General features: G+C 40.6%; 1 protein-coding gene across 3 annotated transcripts in view; it reads left to right on the forward strand.

Annotated features, from left to right (window-relative positions):
- Positions 1-25,839, forward strand: part of BNC2 (basonuclin zinc finger protein 2) — an 843,848-nt gene that overhangs the window by 708,116 nt on the left and 109,893 nt on the right. For all 3 annotated transcript variants that reach the window (XM_063914188.1, XM_063914186.1, XM_063914187.1), the window contains one exon: positions 7,438-7,673. In XM_063914188.1, the coding sequence (XP_063770258.1) occupies positions 7,438-7,673 (236 nt within the window). The remainder of the gene's footprint in view (positions 1-7,437; positions 7,674-25,839) is intronic.

Here is a 25,839-nt window from a genome sequence, read left to right on the forward strand (position 1 = left end):
TAGTGTGTATTTCTTTACACTTGATGTTTAAAGGCATATTTATGTATAAAGCAACTATTATCATGCCTAATAACTATCCTAAAATGGCCATAATAAAGCCACGTCCATGCTAGAAATCCATCCAATCACAATATTTGTTTTTAATTATTCCTAAGCCACACCCATAAAGCCAATACCTTTTTACTAAAATCTGTGCGTTAAACTATCATTTACTCTTGCAGGTATATTTACTAAAGTGCAGGTTTCAGATTCTAGCTGTAATCCACTAGGAGGTGCTAGATAAGTGATAAGTAGAATCTTATTGGTTGCTATGGGCAACATCTTCACCTATGAAAACATCCACGTTAGTAAATATTCCTCTCAGATTGGTGTTTTACTTGAATTATGACAAATATTGTTTGAACTGATTGTTTCAAAAATAATTAAAACATGTCCCTTAAACGCATTGATGTGCGTTATAAATGAGAGGAATAAGGCAGTTTACAAGCTTACGCTGACAGTAACCTGCCAATTGAACTTTCATTACTATTAAAACAGTCTAAATAGAGTATCACCAAAGTTTGTAGGGAAATATGGGGCAGATTTATTAAGCTCGGTGAAGTGATAAAGTGGAAGGTGCTAAAGGACCAGCCAATCAGATCCTTACTACCATCAGGGCCGTCTTTTCGTATGGGCTCAATGGGCTCTTGCCCAAGGGCCCCAGGAGTATAAGGGCCCTAGGCTGATAGCTGAGGGTCCCCTCTTTCCAGAGGTACCAAATTTTTGAAAATCGGCCATAGGGAACCAGAGATATCCGACTTCAAAGCAGTGGTCCCCATCCAAGCCTGTTAATTGCTCTTGCCAGCCAGATATCTCGGGCTCTGTATGATGTAGAGTTTTTCTGAGGGTACATTTCAAAAGCTGGGACTCTCCACTTTTGGTGGACACTGGCAGCTTGTCTCTACTATGTCCAGAACCAGAGATATCAGCCTTCAAGCAGCTGGTCCCTGCTCCAGCTCCACACGCCTGGGATGCAGTTTTATATTTTCATTGGTGGATTGCTCTGGATCCCAAACTCTGAACCCCAAGTCCCCAGAACCTCCTGACAGGTGAGACTTTCTAATTTTTATCCCATTCAAATCTAAGAAATCATTTTCCAGGAACTTGAGATATCTACAGTCATGCAAGCTGCTCTCTCACCAGAAAATGATGAATATTAAGCCCACTCCGCTATCCACACCTCCCCTGTGTATTAAACACTCCCTGCCACCCTGTAGGTTATGTACCGGGCCCCTTCATTCAGCCCAATGCCACCTTCTACAGTTTAGTGTTCTCCATCCTGCCCCATCTGTGCAGTAAAGGAGTAATTAGCAGATTACTGCTCCAGGTTCTACATGCTGAGCGGAAGATAGAACCCCCCTACCCCCGCAGGACATCAAAGCTGCCGCTGATAGCCCCCCCCCCTGGAGGATGGGTAGGGGCCCCAGTACATTGCTGTGCCCAGGGCCCACACTGCTGTTAAGACGGCCCTGACTACCATGTCACAGGCTGGGTTTGAAAAATGACAGTTAGGAGCTGATTGGCTGGTGCTTTATCACCTTCCACTTTATCACTTCACCAGGCTTAATAAATCTACCCCTATATTACTTACTGTGTAGCATTTAGGTTAGAGAGTTTGATATTTTTTAATATGTGAAGAAAACGTGTACAGGTTGAGTCTCCCTTATCCAAAATGCTTGGGACCAGACGTATTTTGGATATGGGATTTTTCCGTATTTTGGAATAATTGCATACCATAATGAGATATCATGGTGATGGGACCTAAATATAAGCACAGAATGCATTTATGTTTTATATACACCTTATACACACAGCCTGAAGATAATTTTAGCCAATATTTTTTATAACTTTGTGCATTAAACAAAGTGTGTCTACATTCACACAATTCATTTATGTTTCATATACACCTTATATACACAGTCTGAAGGTCATTTAATACAATATTTTTAATAACTGTGTGTATTAAACAAAGTTTGTGTACATTGAGCCATCAGAAAACAAAAGTTTCATTATCTCACTCTCGCTCAAAAAAGTCAGTATTTCGGAATATTTCGTATTTCGGATATTTGGATATGGGATACTCAACCTGTACTATGATTTTGTAATCTGAATGCTGAAGTAAAATAGGTTATACATATCTTTGAAAAAAGAGAAAACTGATGTGGCCCTTGCTGAATCTCATTATTACTGCAACCCTCATTGTCATTTGAGTTTGACATACCTGAATTAAGCTAGAGCCCAAGGCATAAGGCCCCCTAAATCCGGCCATGATTCTCTGTGGAAAGCCTGTTAATGTTATCTTGTCCTGAGCCCAAGCGTGGATGTTTTCATTAAATTCCTCTCTACAAAGCCCTGCAGTGTTTTTTCAGAATGTATTCCATTTTCATTCTACCTGATCTCAAGACCTGTGACATGTCTGTGTTCTGTTCCATCTGTTCAACACACTTTTGCTTGATTTAAAGATGTCTAGTAATGCAATGCTGTGTTAACTACAATCCCCTCAGTTCTGCTCGATGCTTGAGGCAGCAAGATCACAAGAGCCCCTAATGAAACACTTGTCATCTCCTCTAACTAAACCTTACTTAGGCCTGCTGTTCTCAGCTCAGCTGCACACTTGCTCATATAAACCCAGTCATTTATATTCAATTTCGTTTTCTAAATCTACTTTTTTTTTTCTTTTGCTGATTTTTTCTGCTTGTTCTTGAACTATGAAAAACATAACTTTAGCAAAAATGAACCTGTTTGTTTTCCCACAGAAATTGGCAGCTCTATAGACCAAAGCCCCACTATAACGTTCTTTGAAAACTCAGGTTTTTGTAGTTGGGCAGTCGGAGAGAAAATAAACATTTAAAAAGTGTATTTTGAACACTTACAAAGTGCTTTTCAGTGGAAATTTCTGACACGCTTTAGCTTACCCTAGGTGGTGTCGACTCTAGCCTGGTCAAGTCAACAATGTCTTTAAAGGGGGCAAATGCAAAAACACAGGCTTACCATGGTTATGTAAACATGCTCTGTAAACATTACAAATAATTAATCCTACATGTAAAAAAAATATTTTGGGTAAGTGGAGACCAATGAATTTTGGTTTTACAGCTAAAATAAAAAAATCAACTACTGTATTTACTATATGAGTTGGTGGGGGCTGTAATTTGTGAAATAGTAGTACTCACCACTGTACCACTGTACCAATACCTGTCCACTGACACACCAACTCCTCTCTCTTCATTCCGAATGGCTGGAGCGGAAGTAAAGTCAGTACTCTTCTGTACAGGGCTTGGACTATTCTCAGAGTGGACCAAATTATCTTCAATATACCAGACTTAATTTAATAAAGAAAGAACTTTACTTAACATTACAATAGATTACAATAGATTAAGTTTAGCATACATCTATTTTCAATAGATGTATGCTAAGCTTAATTAGACAGTGATCAAATTATAAAGCAGACATTTTGTTTTATTTTTCTAGAAGACCTCAGCTGAGGCATTTTGAATGAAAGCAAAATGAAATCAATATCTCTTCTGATAAACCTTTTTTTTATATATTTTTTTTTATCAACCATAATAAATAATTTGTAATTAGGACATTACTTATCACCTTCCTTCATAGAATGTTTTAGCTCCAGTAACTTTTATAAATTAAACCCTACCTGTCTCTATAGAGTATAACCAGAAGCAGATATATGTACTGTATATAAATACCAATGAAAACCCCTGCTTCACAGCCTGACTAGAAAGCCAATATGTTCTTGACGTTCAACCAAAACAAACCTTACAAACTTACTAGTTGAAAAACTACGAAATAAGCACTTTAAATTTAGAATTTGCCGCAGCTGTGTATGTCATTCTTGTGAAACACAAGGAACCTTTTCAGCCTATTTCCTCCAAGATGTCAGCTTCTTTACTCTGCAAAGTATGTGGTTTTAGGATTCATTAAGTCCCCCTCGCTCGACATGTAATTGCTCCTTTCTTAGTGACTGCACACATTCAAACTCAACGCACTCACTTTGCTTTGGCTGGTAAAAGTGATGTTCACAGTTGGAGTGGTTATCAGGTAAACATTCCCTTTCACTGGTAACATAACAGCATTTTTCTTTACAGACATAAAGGACAAATCTAGGATGTGGTAATACTGGGTTCACTACGGCTGGCCGGCGGTCGGGCTCCCGGCGACCAGCATCCCGGCGCCGGCTTACCGACAGCGTGGCGAGCGCAAATGAGCCCCTTTCGGGCTCGCTGCGCTCGCCACGCTACGGGCACGGTGGCGCGCTACGCGCGCCACACTATTTTATTCTCCCTCTATGGGGGTCGTGGACCCCCACGAGGGATAATAAGTGTCCGTATGCCGGCTGTCGGGCTCCCGGCGCCGGTATACTGAGCGCCGGGAGCCCGACTGCCGGCATACAGAAAACCACCCGGTAATACTTGATTAATTAAATAGTACCTTAAATGATTAACTGATTAATAATGATGTGTATTATAATATATGCAAAGTATTAGTTTAGCAACATTTTCATTTATTTTGTTTGCTGGACTTAAAATACTGTGAACTGTATTTATTAATTAGCAAATAGTCCTATATGTTAGGGTGTTAGGGTGTTACCACTGCCATAGTACTGATATTGCTAGAGATACCTATTGCTGGTGATAAGATTTACCAGAAATGCATGAGGAAGCCTGTTTAACAGGGATCACATCTGCATAAGGTCAAAATGGTTATAACAGAACAAAATGAATACAGGTTGAGTATCCCATATCCAAATATTCCGAAATACGGAATATTCCGAAATACGGATTTTTTTTGAGCGAGAGCGAAATAGTGAAACCTTTGTTTTCTGATGGCTCAATGTACACAAACTTTGTTTAATACACAAAGCTATTAAAAATATTGTATTAAATGACCTTCAGGCTGTGTGTATAAGGTGTATGTGAAACATAAATGAATTGTGTGAATGTACACACACTTTGTTTAATGCACAAAGTTATTAAAAATATTGTCTAAAATGACCTTCAGGCTGTGTGTATAAGGTGTATATGTAACATAAATGCATTCTGTGCTTAGACTTAGGTCCCATCACCATGATATCTCATTATGGTATGCAATTATTCCAAAATACGGAAAAATCCGATATCCAAAATACTTCCGGTCCCAAGCATTTTGGATAAGGGATACTCAACCTGTAATAATAAAAAAATTATTTGGATAAAACATTGCTTCAATTGTGATAAGAAAGGATCACATAATGGATTCAAGCCTATGTTTAGGTTTCAACTATGTAGAGACTGGTCATTATAATTAAATGGCAGACTTGTAATCAGCCTGTTACTCTAACATTGGAAAATACATTGCCTACCACCAGCATCCCATTTCATAAGACTTCACTAGAAGTTAAAGCGGTGGGGTCTGGCAATTTGTAATGAATACAGCGACTGATATGACACTCTGTCCTTGCTGAGTGATACCCTAAAGCAGGATCTGTCCACAAACTCTGACAGTTCTCTGCTCTACCTATATTTGGGTGGTCTTCAGGTTACCGCCAGCCAGGATCCCGGCAACCAGCATACCGGCGCCGGGATCCCGACTGCCGGCATGCCGACACATATTCTCCCTCTTGCGGTTCCACAATCCCCCTGGAGAGATAATAATTAGCGTGGCACTCGTAGCACACCACCGAGCCCGCAAGCGGTCAGGATTCCGGCACCGATATGCTGGCCCCCAGGATCCAGGCCACCGGCCACTCATACTACACCCCAATATTCAAATGCTTTGATTCAGCTACTGAATTCGGTTGCCTGGTGACAGGACCCTCACTAAGGATCTGCATGACAAGGAAGCCTGACTACTGAGGACTGAGTTGTCCGCATGACAGTTAAACTAAAGGTGCACATTCATATTCATATTTTAGTATTTGGCAATATACAAAATCAGTTTACCAAAGAATCTGCTGAAAGCCAAGCTGATTGCAACTGTAGTTTTTACCATAGAAAATAACTTTGTGTAAAACCAATAGTACAATGCACAAAATTACTGCCAGTGGCAATATTAAAGCATCTTTAATAATAATGTGTTGCATAAGTGACCAGAAAGAGACTATAAGTGGTCTCTTTCTGGGAAACACCAGCTGGTTCTTTGGAGCATCAATAAAGCAGTATGGACTATAAAAAGATAGACTCTATAGTAGACCTTGGATGAAAGTGAAGGAAGCTAATTCAGTTGCTGCTGGTTTTGGATGTATGTCAGGATAGACAAATTCTTCTCTGTATTATTTTTTCCTGCATTCTAATAAACGCCCTATCAGTACATTTCAGATGGGAACCAGATTGCAGGTACAGTAACTTAAACATTATTTAACATTAACTTACCTAAAATGACGACACAGGCAACCATATAGAATTCAAAATAAGTCAGTTCCAAAAATAAAAACCTATGGTCACAAAAGAAAGAATGTCAGTTGAGCAGTGACAACCCATTTTACGCCAAAAAGATGACAACAACAAAGTTACAGGGGCCAATGGCCCTTCTCAATGGCAAGTGTTAGGTGCAACTCAAAGTGGTAGACAAGAAAGCCATTGCCACTGACCCTTGTAGGGTAAGATCAGCCTAAATAATGTACTGAAGGGAAGCGCACACAGATGGTATTGCATTAAACTAGCCACTGGACTGCTGATCCTTCCTACAAAAAAAATTGACAGGAAAACAAGGAAAACGGAGGCAGGTAGGGAAACCAAAGGATATGGAGGAAGACCCCGGCCTAACACACAACTAAACCCTTAAAAACTCCCCTAAATCTGCCCTTGCAAAGTTCTGATAGGCTGAGAACAACATAAATTAACCCTGTAGCACATAACCCCCTAATTTTAAACTACCTAGGCTGGTTTAAATTCTCTCCCGCACATGGAGTGCACACACTCATGAATGTATTGAATAATCAATCAATATCTCTCTCTCTCTCTCTCTCTCTCTCTCTCTATATATATATATATATATATATTTAATTCAAGTTCCAAGTAATCATATTTCCATGTCAGTTGTAGAATTTCAGTCAGTGAACTCTGTTTATACCTCTCTATTTTTCATGACTTCATATATTGGCTATAAAACTAGAATATTTTACTAGTCCTCTCGATTGTGTGCTAGCACGCAGTGCTTTGCTAGACAATGCAATATCCTTAAGGGGCATATTCTCTAAGCTCTCGTAGCTTTGGTACAAAATTCCTCTTGCAGTCAATGCCGCCTTTTCTACTGCCAGCTCATTCCTAATTGAGTTAAAACAAGACTTAGAGTGACTTAGACATTGTTGCATGAAAAATCCGCTTGCAAGTCCTCACCAGTATTTGCTGATCTTTTAATGCCCATGTCTGTTTTTTTTTTTTTTTGTGCTCTTTTCTATCACTTCAGCTTTGGACAAGCTCAGCACTCAGCACCTGTACCACCCGACACAAGTGGAGATTGTACAGTCCAACGTGGTTTTTGATATTAGCAGCCTCATGCTGTATGGTACGCAGGCTGTGCCTGTGCGGCTCAAGATCCTGCTGGACCGTCTTTTCAGTGTACTCAAACAGGAAGAGGTCCTACACATCTTGCATGGCCTGGGATGGACACTGCGAGATTATGTACGTGGATACATACTTCAGGTGAGAGAATTTATTAAATATCTACAAGATAAAACAGAATAAAGAGAAAATAATTAGCAATTAATTGCATTAATGGAAACATTTTCTTGTACAACTCACTTCCTGACCTTAGTAGTATTTCTGCTAATGCTATAAAAACAATGTTACACCACTCAATTGCTCTCAAAAAGAGCTGTATACACATCGTTTTTAAATATAACAACCCTTTTTTTTTTACAGGTGCCACATTTAACATAAGCGCTCGATTTCTTTTACCATATCTTCCATTTTCACCCTAACTACTATTAGACAGAAGAGTATATTTGTAACTTAAGTAAGCCATAAAAGCTTGTTTTTTTTAACTGTTATGTAGTATATTACATATTAAGATTAGTATATATTAAGGAATACATATATATATATATATTTAAATAGAATGTGTGGTTATGCATGGTCTATTATCAGCTCATCAGGATTTTGTTTTATTAGCTTTGACTAAAGTGTTAAAATATGCTTTTCTTGTTACGTTTTCATTTTCCATGTCTGCAGTACTTTAAAACAGGCATCGTCTTTTTTCTGGGAAGTCAATAACTGGTATTACAGTTAGTGTCCCATATTACATTCAAGTGTTGTTTTTTCTCACTGTGGATATTGCAGTGAAACAGAGAAATACTTTTGCCAACATTTCACACAGTATACTGCCATACAGCCAACATCTGAAAATGCTTTTCGGGATTCATGCAAAGAATGTGCAATATAAATGGCTATACTCTTTTCAGCTGAGGAACTTTTTTTTATTGGAAACAAAGGCAATTTATTCAGGCTTGGACTGGCTATTGAAGATACCACAAGTTCAAGTTGGGCCCCAAGTTTAAGTGGGACTTTGGCAAGCCCAATACATGTAAGAATAGATGAAAGAGTGACGTCACTTTAAATCGCTAACATTATTGTATATACAACTCGGTATTATATGCCATTGTTGTACAATGTGTTTGCTGCAAATAAAATATTACTTCTGAATCAGCAATAGACCGCTGTAGCTTGGATTTCCAGTGGGCCCGTAACACTTCTATTTAACTCTAAAAATGTTCATGTTTTAGAAATTGGCAGGCAGTAGAGAGTCGGACTGGGCCTGGGAAATGTAAGGGGTGTGGCCTCATTGTGGGTGATGTGGCCACGCCCCCTAAACTTGATGATATAAAAGGTTTCTTGGCACCGCAAATTGGCGATGCGTGGTGTACAGGGAGGTGCTCCTCAGCCAAGGGCAGAGACAGTGCAATTGCTCCACCCACAGACAGAGGAGACTGATGCTGCTCAGCAGCAGCAGTCACCCTGGACTCACCGCAGCAAACAGCAGTGTGTTCTGATCTGGTGAGAGAGGGTAGAGGGGGCCGCGGCAGACCTGGACCCCCACCGGGACACATCCAACAAGCCCACGACTGGGTAATTAGCACCGGCCTCCCCTTCTTGGGACCTCTGGGTACAGTATACCACAGCCAACTAACTTTTCTTGTAGATGGATTAAATAGGACACTTGATATAGGAATAAAATTATCTTTTTCTTAGCAATGTCAAACTGATAGATATCCAGTGCTATACTATGAGTTATACCCAGCCTTAGAGCATAGCAAAGTCTTTGATTTTGAAATAATGTTAGATGGAACTGAGAGTAGTAATGTTAGTAGTAAAAATGTAATTTATAATATTAATTTTCATTCTGAAGGCGGAATGTACTAAAGGGAAAATGCTGTAAAACCCCTGTTTTCGGGGGTTTTACCGCACTTTCATATGTACCGTCAGATTTTCGCTGCCGAGGGTATCGCCATCTTTTCATGGCGATACCCTATTGAACTTATGGGCTTCTTACCGCCGGCCATCGCATCCCGCCACCTCCGCCACCCTGCGCCGCTCACACTGACCCCTCTCCTCCCGGAGGCAGCCCTGGTGCTGGAACCCAAACTCCTCCTCACCCAGCAACACAGCCGGAGGTCCTTCTGGCTGCAGGGAAAAGGAGGAGGAGCCCGGGACTGACTGCTGCCTGCTTGCAGCAGTCAGTCCAGGGAGGTTACGGAGACCAGGGAGGTGGCAGAGACTCCCGCACACCATCTCACAGGTATCGCGGGGCCTCCGTCACCGCATTGCGATGTTAATCGCATATGTTAGTACATATGCGATTAGCATCGCTGTGGTAGGCAGCGAGGGGCGGCAATGTATTTTAATACATCCCGCCCTGGTTCCCAAATCTCTAATGCACAGAAAAATGTAAATAATCACTGCATATGCAATACAACTAGTAGAATCGTCTTAGGATTACTTACTGACCTTTTTAATTAATCATAATGTCCAAATGTCATGACTAGAAACAAAATGAGAGCACACAAATTGTACAAACTAGAGGGTGAATTCAGTTGCCCGCAGTAATTTACAGCAGGCTAATTAATTCCTCCAGGCTATAAAATTAACCCCCCAAAATGGCAGCCATAGCAGTTATTATAGGGGCTTTTTTCAGTGCGTCAGTGGGCTATGGAAAAAAATGGGCGATAATTAGTCTGCGAAAACGCATGGGTCCGTGAACTTATCATGAATCCTATGTGATTTCACCTGAAAAATAGATGTTTGTTTGGGGCGGAAAAAACAGGAGATAATTGGAAAGCCTGGGCGAAAAAATTAGAAAAACTATTGTTATTCACACCCCCAAAAAATATTGTGCCTAATTGAATTCCCCTTTGTATCCAAAAAGATTGCCTGTACTTTTATAAATCTGTCCTATTAAAATAACTGGCATAGTGATAAGCATGCACATATTAATACATTTTTTTGTGCACTTCACTCTACTTGCTGGTCAGCTGTCCTTTTTGGACCAATTATGGCAAGGTACAGTAAACTTTAGATGTTGTTTAAACTACTGCAAATATATCTGGAATATATGTGCAAGGTATTAAATTGTCTAGCACAGGCCTGGACAACCTGGGGCTTACCAGGCATTGTGAAACTACAAGTCACAGCATTCCCTGCCAGTGATCAACTATATGGCAAAGCATGCTGGGGCATGTAGTTTCACAGCACCTGGTGAGCCTCAGGCTCTCCAAGCCATGCTTACCACTGCACATAGGAACTTAGATGCCTAATTTTATTTACTATTGCTTTGCATCATATACATATCTTATGGATTGATGGTTTTTGTAAATTGTGATGTGAGCAAAATGTCTATACAGCATAAAACCTAGTTTTCTAGTGTTGGAAATTGGATTTCATTGTACTCATTTCCCCCCATGTTCTCCTGATGAGGCTTCTCCAGCAGTGCTTAAATTGGTCCTTGCGAGGTGGAGAAACACCTGGCTCCCCTAACACCTGCTGCACCCAAGAGCGGAGGTGCGGCCTCTACTGTTTGGTCTATTGATGTTGTGAGCGGAGAGAGGCAGGGCAGCAATTGAGAAGCCTGCAGTGCAGGCTATGATCCTCCATACTAATCGCTGCTGTGGCTGGGCAAGGTGGGCAGGTTCCACCTCCAATTACAAGACAATTACAAGTGACGGAACGCAGTTCTGCCCTGTTCTGGACCACTTAAACCCCTGGTCTCCAGGTAGCTGGTGATGATAGAGCAAGGAAGGCTATGTAGGCTGAAGCAGATCAGCCAATCTAAGGAGCCTGAGAGAAAACAACTTATAATGGCGAATGCACTTTGGAGCAGTTACTACAGAAAGTACCCCTAGACACATAGATTTACAAGTTTATTTACAGATATTAAAAAATATTTGATATAGAATAAAATGACCTGTTATTATGTTTCTGTGTGAGCTTGGCATGGCTCAAATTGCCGTCTTTTCACACTGTACATTGCTCGTTAATGTTGCTGGCAACATTCTGTTTTTGGATTACATCTTTGTTAGACATCATTAAGAACATGCAAAAACAATCATAAAACTCTGTCTTTACAGAGAGCTGTGCCGCAGATGCAGGCTGGAAGGGTTTGTGTAAATAGTTTAAAACAGAAAGAAAGTTTCTTTTTTGGACAACACACATCTATTAATTTTAACCACAAATACACTGTAAATAATGTTAACTTCCATAAAATAAATAGACTGGTGGTTATGCACCATATGTTTTATAATTATCCTGTGGTTTTTGTTTACTGTGCTGTTGCAAATCCCTCAGACAGCTCTGTGAAGCAACGTCTACGCAAGACCGAAAGGCTGTCAGCACTTCTAGTATCCATATTTGGGTAAAAGAAGTTTAAACAAAACCAAGTGTCACTATCTAATCTGTGTGACCATATTTAACAGGCATATATTGTCTTCTGAACTAGGCTTTTTTGTCTATCTATCTATCTATCTATCTATCTATCTATCTATCTATCTATCTATCTATCTATCTATCTATCTGTCTGTCTGTCTGTCTGTCTGTCTGTCTGTCTTTTTGTCTGTCTGTCTGTCTATCTATCTATCCATCCATCTGTCTGTCTATCATTACAGAATTAAAATATATCTGAAGTATTTAGTCTAAACTGAATCTGTCTACCATTTGTAGATTTATGTATCTTTTTTAGATACAATTTCTATTATGGATTAATTATCTCACCTAATAGATAATTACATAATTCCTTTACATTTTCATTTATTCTACAAATGCTTTGTCAATTAGATCAACAGCTAGACGCTGTAAGAAGCCATTGCTGCGACTCTGAACATTGCACTGTATTGTATTTCAGGAATTCATTTACCTGCACTATAGTATACTCCACTGGTATTTGAGGTTTGTTATGTATTTTGCTTTTATTTGGGAAATCAGTAGGTTTTCTTCCGTTGACAGAAACTAATCATTCCATGGTGTCATTAAGCACTTTGATTTTTATTTGATTTTCAATTTCCTTCAAATTTATCCAATCAATGCACTTAATTTCATTGGATGTGTGCATTGAATTAAAACAAATGGACTCTGAAAACAAAGTTGAAGTTGGTTTATAAAATGGTGGAATTGTCAATGTTTTGATTTTTATTATTACTTATGTTAGTATATTTTGTAAAATGTATAAATAAACAGTATTATTTCTAAGATGGTATGTGTATAAATAGTTAATATTATATCAAAAGGTACACTATAAATAGCTAAAGCAGTGATTACTTTTAACCATTGAGATGATTAATTTGAATCTATATGTTTCACTGACTAAAGGGATCTGGTTTGCTGGTTCCTCTGTATTTTATCAATTTGATTTCTTACACGTAGCATATACAGTGCAGTTACAGAGGCTGGGAATAGGCTGGGCCACTGAGAGTAGTGATGGGCCCAGGTACTGGGGAGGGGGCGTTGTCATTATATATATATATATATATATATATATATATATATATTTAAAGTACTATGCGCAAAGGAGTGTGCTGGGAGGCATGGTGGATTTGTCCCCCTTGGCCAGGGTGAAGATCTGGGCGGGAGCGTGGGGATCAATCAGTGGAATTGCCTCCGCTCCTCACAATGCTTGCAGGACTCACTGGACCCTTTGCAGCCCAACACACAGCAGTGTACCCTGGCCCATATATGTAGTACATGCTGTCCTCCACTTCTTGGCACCCCTGGGAATAGGGAAGGGTACATGATAACAATATATAATTTAGATAAATGAATATGTTAATAAAAAAAAATCCTATAATTAATCACAAAAAACCCAAAAAGATCACTTATAGTTACATACACATTAGAACCAAGAGTTATCTGATTTTAGGGCTCCTTTTCAAGCTAGGTGTCCAAACAAGGAAAATGCCATCGGAGCCACCCTGTAAAACGTCCTTTGCAGTTACAATGATTTCCCTTTATCCTTAGAACAAAGGGACTGATGTGAGGCATATAACCACCAGGCCACAAGTTATAAGTTTGTCTTGTTTTTGTGACAAATTTGCATTATGAAAAACTTTAAAAAAACAACAACGTCTATTCCCATTGGTATTGACGTAATGGACCTCTAGAAACAACCCATAATTGCTTCTCTCACTATTAATACTGTCATTTCTTTATGTACGGTATATACTCTACAACGTCAAATAAAAAGCAAATAAAACATACATTATACAGTATGTATGATATAAAACAAAATGAGTAGATGGAGCACTGTGTGCTAGATGTGTAACGTAGAAGTGACACATTGCCCCATGTTGCCTGTGTAACAGCAGAAAGACAAGTGCTTGTCTCAGAGATATAGTTCTAGCGCTCAGAGCTTACATTTGCAGATAAATAACAAATTTTATTCGGTATAAAAACGTGTTGTTTTTTTTCCAGTGTCTTGGCATCTGTGCCGGACACATTTTACATCTGTTCTGCTAAAAGGCCTGGAGGACAGGGAGGGAAGACAGTGTGTAGGGTGTTGGGGGGAGGGGAGGCTGAAGGAAAGGCTACAAATCTCTTAACTTCATCATTGATGCTCCTGCAATTTGAGAATCATATTTCATGACAGGGCTATCTCTTTCACATCACTGTCCCTCACTTTGTGATGACAGTGCCGCCTGAGAGCAAAGCACTGTTCCAGAGTCCCCTCATTCCCTCTCCCTCTTGACTTCAATTTGCAAGCGCAGTGCTCGTTCCAGTGACAGGCAGGTCGTTCGTGCTTGAATAACTTGCGCTCTGAGCTGTACAGTTTGTGGCATCCATGTAATGCTTAGCAGTAGGTACAGCTGTTAACCATTCGCTTATAAATAATCTCCCCCTCCCCTCACAACCTGTCTCCCAGGTAGTATACCTGTCACCATTAATAACTCACAGTCTGTGCTCCCAAGTGATCTGGCCCATCGCATGTCATTCACAGCCGACTGGTGCGCAGGCCAACCAGTTCAAGCAGACAGCCTAAGCAATTCACTCATGGCATTAGCTGTAAAATAATTTCATTTTGTCTGAGATACCTGGAGAAAATGACAGACCTGATTTTTGTTCAGTGTCTTCCTGTATGTTTTCAAGAGGATTGCTGCCTACCTGAACATACATCTAAATAAATAGACCTGACTGGCAAAAATGTCAAGAACGGCCATTATAGGTAATCAGAAGTGCAGGTCTGCCGAAATAAATGCTTATTTGTAACAATTCAAAAAAATTACAAATGGCCTGTGTACTTATAAATATAAAAATAAAATAAAAATCTAGTAGCATTGACATTTAAAGGCATGGACACATTGAGGTAAATTTACTAAGATGCGAGTTCTGTTTAAGATGGGATGTTGCACATAGCAACCAATCAGATTCCATGTATTATCTTCTTGAAGGTTCTAGATAAATAAGAAGTAGGATCTGATTTGTTGCCAAGGGCAGCATCCCATCTTAAATAGAACTCCCACCTTAGTAAATTTACCCCATTGTCTACCGATAATATAGTGCCTGTTAAGGCAAATAATAAGGCTTCATATTATACACCTTGATGTGTATTTATTAACAGTTTCTTATATGGCTCAGCAAATTCCGTTGCGCTTTACAACTGGACACAATTAGAAGACAAAACTGGGTAAAAACAAACAGTCATAGAGATAGGAGGGCCCTGCTCGCAAGTTTACAATCTATGGGATTATTGAACAGTAAGCAAGGACAAACTAGCCACCAGTGGTACATTACTATCATATGTGTATCCAAAACTGTATGTACTGTACTGTATGTCCATCTGTCTGCCAGTCGGTCATATTTTTGCATCTTTTTAAAAAAAAGATAAGTTACATCTGTATTACAATTTCATTTCATAGTATACTACTACCTGTAGAGATTGGCGCTAGATTCTTTTAGTGCCAGGGCATTCTGGATGTCCCGTGCAGGTCCAGGGAGGTAAGATCTATGTGTCTGCGTGTTTATGTACCAATACATTTCTGCTGTCTGTTCTCTTTATTTATTTGGCTGTCTACTGATGTTCACACAAACATACTGTATATCTGGACTGCACTGACTGCCGATGAGAAAGTATGAAACTAAAAATTACCTTCAGGCTTATTGGCTCTGAAACACCAGTTTATCAGTTCCCCACCACCTCTCCCCTCTCTAAAAATCCATAGTGAAGTGTGAAAAGCAGCAGAAAGCCTTGTTTGTGCCAGTGTAGCTTTTTTACTTGCTTGCCAGCACCTTCATCTTCTCATATGTTTCTAGCTAAGGTCTAACATGGAACACAGAAAAGAAGAAGAAGAAAAAAAAAAGCCGACAGCAATAGAGACCAGATGCCGGTATTTCTTCTCTGTCACTTGGCTGCCGAGCAGATGGAATTTATATCACTCGGGCATGCTAGAAGGAAGAGGCCTAGAGCAGCCAACATGTGGAACTAGGCCTGAGTGACATTTTTGCTAATGTTTTGTCCTTGTAGAACATTATGCTTCCTCTTTGCTTATGAGCTGCGGTTTTCCTGACTCAGACAGAGTTTCCAGGCCCAGCTGGAGCAGTGCTCCCCCCCCCCCCCCCTTCTTTTCCCTTCCCACCCTCTCTGAAAGGGCCTACGGAGCAGGAATGGACCCTTGTACAATGAAGCTCTTTATTAAAATACCTGACATCTGCGTGCAATGCACACCAAATCATCCTGAGCCGCACTGAGGAATTCGCTAGGCATTACCAGTCACTTCTAGTCTGACTCTCCTTCCTTGCCTGATTTATGTAGGCCCCTGGCAAAAGAGTGCGTTAAGTACTTTATTGGACTAGAGCGATCTTCCAAGAGGTATTGTCCTTCAGATACAAATTAAGTATTTTCTCTTCCCTTGTGATTTCCAGACATCAGGAAAGGAAGAGAGAAACAGAGCGCGATGAGCATTGTTCCACACTAACTCAAAATATATGATGTACCTTTTTTTCCCAAATGAGATATCTAACATATGTCTGTGCCTGAGCGTGTTTTTTTCAATGGAGCAATGCTTTGAACATGAAATCTAAGCCGGTGTGCTGTATAGGTATCAAATAATATAAAGCGAACTATAACTCTGTCAGCACCGTCTGAACGTATCATGCTGCTCTGCATTGTTCTCCCTTTGTACTTAGATAATAAAGGTTAAATGAGCACTTCTAGCAGATATTGGCAGCTTGACTATACCCAGAATCCTTTGCAATCTTATTCTTTCTGGTTTCAAATTGCAGACTGAACTCCTTCACACTTCCACCCTTTAAACCAAGGTTTTCTCAGGTTTTTTTTTTAACATACTTTTATCTGAGATTCAGATAAATGTTCCCTTCAGTTTTATAGCTTGCTCAAGCTATGTCAGGCAACTTACGCCTCTCCTGAGCCGAACTTCCAATGACTTTGCTACTGCAAAGGCAAGAATCAATTGTATTTATATTTTTATTTCAGAGCTTACTAGTCACCACTAGTTAGATACATGATCCACTATTTCCTGCATATTTTAACAAATTTTTAAAACTATGTGGTCAGTGAACAAGTTTTTATTGTACAAATGTGTCCCTGCTTTATCTTTTTGAACAGCGGATGACTCCCACAAGGATTTAATGGCTTGTAGGTGCAAACTAATATTAGACTACCTTCACTCTAATTAGTGAGAATGTTTGTGTTACTGTTTGAGACAAAATAATACTAAACACTGCTTTGCTTTGTGTTACTTTAAGTCAGTGTTTCTCAAACTGTGTGCTGTGGTACCCTGGTGTGCCTCAGGACACTTGCAGGAGTGCCCTGGATTGGTGGTCCAGGACCAATTCAAATTATTTATGGTCAATGTAATAGGCAAAACCAGTGTTGGTGGCTGGCAGTCATAAAATAAGTTGATAAACAGAAGTAAATCCTGTCCCTCACCACATAACTGAACCTAAGGATGATATAGGGAAAGATGAGTGCCAGAGAGGCTTAGGGCTGGGATAGGTGAAGGGCTTTGGCTGCTGGTGTACATCTGCTCAGATCTGCAGCACACAGAGATGCCTTTTAGCTATGAGAAAGGCTTGAGCTTGGTGTATGCTTCAAGGAGCCAGACAGTGCAGTTGAGTAAGGTACAGTAGATTGGTGACACTTGGTGCTGGTGTACGTCATGTAGCCTGCTCATGTGGCTACTTATAATTTGAAGTAAATCAGATACCTTCCGCGCTGTTCCACAACCTGCATGTCTTTTCTTAACAGAAGCCAAACCTTAAATTAGGAGCATTAAACCATTCAGCAGTTTGAATGATTATCAACAATCCTGTATTTAATTCACCATCATGTGTGGTCTGGATGCTCATCTGGGCACATCGCAATAGAATTCAGTACTCTAACATCTCCAATTTTCTATTGTACCTCTTTGGGGTGCGAGACTAAATTGGCAATGTTGGTTGTCGTGAAGTGCTGCTGTTTTGTCTATTCCGACAGCACTTTGTGCCCATCGCTGCTTAATACGTTGCCCGTTAAGATTATTATCAATAGCAAATGTATCTCTTTGAAAACATAAAAACTCTATTTTAATAAAACACAATCATCATCGCCTTAAAATGACAAATCTGTTTTGTGTTTAACTCTTAGTCCAGCACAATCTGATAATAATTACGGCGCTTGGATCTAATCTAGAAATGCATGTCCTAATTCAAGGACTAAAACAGCACCAAAGGAGAAGTACTGGTCCCAGCCTCTGCATTCTTTTCCTGACCTTATGTGTAGAACTCTGCACAGGGAGGTGGAACCCAGTGCATAACACAGTCGTCTGCTTCCCAGGCAATAGATTTGCTGTCCTGTGCTTTAGTTATCAATTAGAAACATCTGCCTTTCTGTTGTCTTTTTGGGAAGAGAAATAGATTTATCAAATCTTGGAGAGTGATAAATTGCACTGTGATAAAGTGCCAGCCAATCAGCTTCTAACTGCCATGTTACAGACTGTGGGGCAGATGTATTAAGCCTGGAGAAGTGATAAAGCAGTGATAAGTGGAAGGTGATAATGCACTAACTAATCGGCTCCTGTCAATTTACATATTGGAGCTGATTGGCTGGTGCATTATCACCTTGCACTTTTCACTGCTTTATCACTTCTCCAGGCTTAATACATCTGCCCGTGTTTGAAAAATGACAGGAGCTGATTGGTTGACACTTTTTCACTGTGCAATTTATCACTCTCTAAGGCTTGATAAATCTGGGCCATAGTTTAGCATGCCAAAGGTGCAAAAAAACTATTTCTGATCATTGTTGTAGGTTATAAAACATTTGTAGATTGTTACTTTGCTCATTTGCACATGCCGGTTATATTCTCCTATGGATCAAAACAACTGATAGTATGATCTCTTACACATTAGGGTAAATGAAATATTAATATTTAGGGGCCTATTCATCATCAATAATGAACCTGTTACACATGTGTAAATGCTAGTTTCCACATGTTTTATGTAACATTACCATTCATTAGGGGCCAGATAGGGCCACCTAGTTTTCAGCAAACTCTGAAATCTTGTTTGCGAGCACCAACGGCATCTTCAGATGGCACTGGTTCCCGGAGCCCTGCTTCTCCCTATGGGAAAAAGGGCCAGGGTTGCAAAGAGGGATCCGAGTGACCTTTGGCTGTGTGCATGCGTGTCCTCACCTCAGATGTGTGACCTTAGGTGCTCTGTTAACGGAGCTGGTCGCAACCCCTAGTTGTGGCCCTGCCGGTAAGTATGACTTAACAATGTTAGGGATTCGTGGGGGCAGCTGCTTTTCAAAGCAGTTGTCCCCACACTGGAGCAATACTGAATTGTTTTGATAATTAAGTATCCACCTCTGTAACATGCAGCGAGTTGAATACTTACAGTTATTGGGGGTCATTCCGAGCAGTTTTTAGCAGCCGTGCAAACGCATTGTCACCGCCCACTGGGGAGTGTATTTTTGCTTTGCAGAAGTGCGAACGCTTGTGCAGCAGAGCGCCTGCAAAATCTTTTTGTGCAAAACAAGACCAGCCCTGTAGTTACTCTTCGTGTGCATTGATTCTAACGACGGAGGGATGGCTTTTGACGTCATACACCCGCCCAGCGAACGCCCAGCCACGCCTGCGTTTTTTCTGCCACGCCTGCGTTTTTCTAAGCACTCCGTGAAAACGGTCAGTTGACACCCAGAAACGCCCACTTCATGTCAATCTTCCTGCATTCGGCCGTGCGACTGGAATGTTCGTTACACTCTGTGCAAACCCACAATGCTCATTGTACCTGTACGACGCGCCTGCGCATTGCGGTGCATACGCATGCGCAGAAATGCCAATTTTTAGCCTGATCGCTGCTATGCAAACAACGGCAGCTAGCGATCAACTCGGAAGACCCCCTTTATCACAAGAAATGCATTTGACTAAGAGCAGTGATGGTTGTGCTGTGTTTTGAAAGCAACACCTTAGTATATTTTGATCTGCAGTACAGCAAAATATCTGCTCCATTTTACTATTTTTATTTGTAGTATCCTGCAATTTAAACATAAATAAGCAAATTAAAAAAGTGTAAAGGGCTTAGATTGCTTAGATTTTAAGCCTGACCGCTCCACGTGTACCCCCTACAGCGATAGCGATGCGCACCCCCGCGCATTGCTATTGCTGGTGCTAGATTGGCCTAGCACCAGCAATCTAGCGGGTCGCTCATTTCACCCGCTGGGTGAAATGAGCGCCCACCCCCCGTCTCCCCCGCATGCTCAGCACACATCGCGCTGTGCTGAGCGGCGGGAGAGATGTGTGCTGAGCGGTTCACTCAGCACACATCTCTCCCGCATCAGCCAGTGAATACTGGCCTTAAGTTAGCCCCAAATATATATGTGTGTGTGTGTGTATTTTATATATATATATATATATATATATATGTATTTTAGAAAACAGATCTCTGTAACCCTCTCTCGTGCATCAGCAGACCGTTTACTGAAGTTTAGTGACCTCTGACTGGCTGCTGGAGTCCACTACAAGAGAGTAGGTGATAAACAACAAGGAAACTGCTGGTTTGCAGGTGAGTACTGAAAGGCTACATTAGGCTATGCACTGTATGCTGATCGGAATCCGGTCTCTAGGTCGACAGTAACTAGGTCAACGGTAACTAGGCTGACCACTATTGGTCGACGGCAACTAGGTCGACAGGGTCTCTAGGTCGACAGGTCAAAAGGTCGAAATGAGTTTTTCAATTTTCTTTTTTTGACCTTTTTCATACTTAACGATCCACGCGGACTACGATTGGGAATAGTAACCTGTGCACCTTGCCCCAAGCATGATGAGTAAAGCGAGCCATGCAAGGGGACATGGTGCACTAATTGGGGTTCCTGATCACTGTCCGTAGAAAACGACACCAAAAGAACATAAACAAACTTATGTCGACCTTTTGCCCTGTCGACCTAGACCATGTCGACCTAGAGACCCTGTCGACCTAGAGACCCTGTCCACCTAGTTACTGTCGCCCAATAGTGGTCGACCTAGTTACTGTCGACCTTGCATACCACACCCATGCTGATCATAAAATGAGGCCTCTGCTTTGTATACTGGGCATGGAATGGAACTCTGCATTATACTGTATTACAAAGAATTTTAGTAATGCATGAGATTCTGACCAGAAGACCAAGCAAGTATTTTAAATCTGAGGTCTAATGGGGATCTCTTTTGTATTACTGTTACTAGATCTGGCTCTGCACCGTGTACATGTTACAAGATGTGGCTCTGCATTGAATACTGGTCATCAGATGGAGCCCTGTATTTTATTCTTGTCATGACGTGGAATATTTGTCTCTGAAATTCTGGCAAACCATGTATGGAATTTCTCTGCCTTGTCACTCTAATTTATTCTCAAAGAGGTTATAAACCACTTTACAGTACCCAATTAGTTAATCAATTTAAATTAACATACAATAGTTATCTCGCAAGTAGTCCACGTACAACTAATTAAATGCCTGAAAATTAAATGAACAATTGCCAAAAAGCACTATTAGATGTCACAGAATAATCTGTAACAAATAAATCCCAGATATTATACTTGGTATTGCGAAAGGGAAAGCAAAAATCAAGAAACGAATAAAGCAAATATGTTATACTAAGTAATTATATATCAGGTTCTTACTTACTGGACATGGCTCACCTATATAGAAATTGTGTTGATCCCTTCTATATGCGCAGTGTCGGACTGGGGGATGAATGGCCCACTGGGAGAATGCTGTGGTAGATGCTCATGTTTAGGGGTGTGGCCAGCCGCCATATTGATTTGCCTAACCATTAGAGAGTGCATGGGCTGGGGGCTCCTTGATAAATAGTAAATACTGTAAGTGCATGTATGATAATGTACCAGATTAATAACAGCAATGTACTGCAGAAAATACACCACAGTCCTGTGCAGTATAATATAACAAATGTATAATGTGTAGTGTGTAGTTTAGGTACTTAGGGGTCTATTTACTAAGCCTTGGATGGAGATAAAGTGGACGGACGTAAAGTCCCAGCCAACCTAACTGAGATTCTTCAAACGCAGCCTGTGACATGGCAGTTAGAAGCTGATTGGTTGGTACTTTATCTCCGTCCACTTTTTCTCTGTCCAAGGCTTAGTAAATAGACCCCATAGTCTGGAACCTGATCCAAAGAGTAGAAGGAGGAGGGCCCACTAGGGGTTTCCCCTGTACCCCTATGGGCCAGTCCAACCCTGTATATGTCTATGATATAACTTTCTTCAGTACTCACATAGCGCCATTTTGTTCAATTGTTCTGTACATTTTTCTTCTCTACTTCTCCTACATAGACAGTCATTGTTTTAAACCTGTTTCGTGTTATCACAGTCAGATGCCTCTGCAAGTTTCTCAGAACAAAATGTTGTGCTATTTTTTTATTTTATTATTTATTATTTTTTGCAAAACGGCTCAGCCATATGGTTATAATTTGGAATTGTCAAGCTGAACTGATTTTTTTTCTCTTTTTGTGAAAAAAAAAGTGCACCTTTTTCTTTGGCCAAGACGCTTGTTGCAGACACATCAAAGAGTGTGTGCATTGGATCAAGGTGATTTTTTTTCTGGTCACATCTCTGCCAGCTGTGGTGTTTATGATTAGAGTCAGTGTTTTCCAGACACCTCAGAGTCCTTTCAGAGATGCAGATCTTTAACAGGATCCATCACTGTGGAGTGACATTAAACAGACCGCCTGAGGGGGTGCTTGGTTCCAACAAGACAGACCCAGTCATCATGCAGAGTGGGTTTACAAGGCAAATACTTTTTTCTATTAAAAAATCTTGTCAAGCCCGGTTCTTTGTTTAATGTTCCACTTGCACAATCCTTGCTTGTTCCTCCATTTCTAAAACCGTTTTCACTGATTATTGGACATATCAGGGTTTGTTGTTTCAAAATAAACTTTCCATTGAATCTCTGTCCAGATCATATTGTGTTATTTGAGGTAAGTTAGATTTATGAATATTATCTAATTGTCACTCGTTCCTGTCAGTGAGCTGCATTGCAGACCATCCACATTAGGGCAGTGGTACACTAGTACTTTTATTGCCCCCACATATTTATATGATCCTAGTGCCTCAGTAGTAATTCCTGATACATTAGCTCACACCTTCTGGGACTGGAACATGAAGTGCACAAATGCCATTATACCACTTCTTTTAGCCAGGGTATCATAAAGCGATAGACATAGGCTCCATTTCTTTGAGCATCACCCTGTATTTTCAAAGGAAGTTTCATCAATTTGAGCAAAAAAAAAGTCAAAATGATCATTGGGCACTGGATTTTTTGGGGTGTTGGAACATATCTCAAACTGTTCACTGCTATAAAATGCAGATATCACCTAATACTAAAGTATGTTGACATATTACCCCACACTTATATTTGGGACTAAACCTCCCATGCATCGTGATGTCAGGTCGAGTAAGCGTGACGCTGAGGGCAACCTGCACACAGAACTGATGTTTATCTGACACTTTGATTGTCTGGAGATTATGGGTGTTCTGGAGAGGAGCAATAGGTCCAAGTATAGAAGGAATGTAATAATTGCCCAGTTTGGAACTCCTTTCATATTGTACTTTTGGTAACCCATAAATGAAATAACAGTCCGACACCACATGGGTATACTGGTCGAGTATCCCATATCCGGAATGCTTGGGACCAGAAGCATTCCGGATATGTTTTTTTTTCCCAGATAATGTAATACCTGGTCTGGCAGTCGTTGTGGGTGGTCGGCGGTCGTGGCAGTCGTCGTGGGTGGTCCGGCGGTCATTGTGGGGGTCTGGGAGGGTCAGTGGGGGTCTGCGGAAAGGTCAGCGGTGTGAGGATGGATATGCATTTGCATATAGTTCATATGAGTATCTGAGAACAGTTTGAGCACGTGTTGGCACAATGTACTGCATGTGTGTTACTTACTTACAAAAGTTTAAGACAGCAATTCTAATATAATTTTTTCAATATAAGTATGGGCGAGTGCTATGATGTTTCTATGATCTACGGTATAGTTTAGGATCTATAACTTATTACATTGAATGGGTTTCTGACTGTACAACCTATATATATTCATATTTTTGATTTATTAATTTATCCTGCTTTGATAGGACATCAAAATGCCGGGTTAATAGTGTTTGTGTAACAGAAGAAATGATTGGTAAACAGGCCCTGTGTGTATGAGGCCTAGGGCTGTTGCACTTTTTGACCTCTTCTAAAAGTGTCACTGGAAATGAAAGGAACTGTTGGAACACTCCAGACAAGCTCAGCACAAGCTCTCCTAATGCTGGGCTTCAGGCAGCCCAGAGGCCTAGTGGTCTTATGTGTTTCAGTAGAGCTTTCATTAGCAGTGCAGGGAGGGAGTAGCTGAGAGCCCAGCATAAGCTATCATTGATCCACTCTCACAAAGTGCAAAGATGTGCAGCTTTCTAGTCACAGGCCATTCAGCTCCTGAGCAGCTTCATTTGACACTGCTGACAGCCCTATACTACAGAAGTGGGCAAAAAAAAAAAAAAATCTCCTTGCTATCAGATTCCCTGCTAACGACATAGAATTCCCCTCAGACATGGCTTGACTGGAAACATTAGCACTTGTTCTCAGGTCTTGTTGACATGAAATTCTTTCAATAGATAACAGTGCTGGGAGAATGCTATCACCCAAGCATGGCGATATTATCTTTACCGGCTTGTTGAGCGAAAATGTGATTTATTGACAAACAAAATGCTGCTGTGCTTTTCAAGCAGCGTGTAATTAGTCACCATTTCTAATGTACTGTGCTCCTGCAGCAAGGCATGCCAGTCAGTAATAGAACGGCTTGCCTCGGATGGCATTGATCCGACAGCTTGCATTGTGATCTCTAACCACAATTTCACGTAATTGAGTCTGCAAGGCTGTGTGACAAGTTAGATTGCTATCAAGCTGCACCTTGGGGTGGTTCAAGAACCTACCGCTACTATGTCAGTAAGTAGTGCCTTCAGTAGCTACCACATAGTTATTAACGTGCCGCCTTCAGTAACACATCTAGTCATTATGGAATGCTGGGGTTTAAAATAATTGCATTGCTGCAATATCTGGGGCAGTACGGATGGTGTAATGGTTAGCATTACTGCCTCATGACTGAGGTCATGGGTTTGATTCCCACCATGGACCTAACTGTGCGGAGTTTGTATATTCTCCCGTACTTGTGTAGGTTTCCTCCGGGTTCTCCGGTTTCCTCCCACAAACCAAAAATATACTGGTAGGTGAATTGGCTCCCAACAGAATTAACCGTAGTGTGAATGTGTATGCGTGTACATGTGGTAGGGAATATAGATTGTAAGCTCCACTGGGGCAGGGACTGATGTGAATGGCCAAATATTCTCTGTAAAGCGCTGCGGAATATGTGTGCGCTATATAAATAACTGGTAATCTAATCTAATTTTAAGCAGACGTTAAGGGAAGCTTTGTGGTGATACAGTATAAGGAAAAATAAATAATTTTTCTTTATCTAACTGGGTTACTGATATAATTAATAAATGCATTTGAAAACAAATATTAATATTCTATCTATCTATCTATCTATCTATCTATCTATCTATCTATCTATCGTATCTATCGTATCTATCTATCTATCTATCTATCTATCTATCTATCTATCTATCTATCTTCTATCTATCTATCTATCTATCTATCTATCTATCTATCTATCTATCTATCTATCTATCTATCTATCTATCTATCCATCCCACCTTACCCTGCCAGGAAGTTGGGAGATATTTCTGGTGCATACAGCAATCCAAAAGTCTCTTCAGGTGGGATGAAAGGTTGGGGATGGTCTGGGGATTCGAAAGCGAACCCACATGACATGAACATGCTCTCAGTGTCATGTGGCAGCTACACGTT

The sequence above is a fragment of the Pseudophryne corroboree genome, chromosome 1 (genome assembly GCF_028390025.1).
Source record: "Pseudophryne corroboree isolate aPseCor3 chromosome 1, aPseCor3.hap2, whole genome shotgun sequence".
NCBI classification, from domain to species: domain Eukaryota; kingdom Metazoa; phylum Chordata; class Amphibia; order Anura; family Myobatrachidae; genus Pseudophryne; species Pseudophryne corroboree.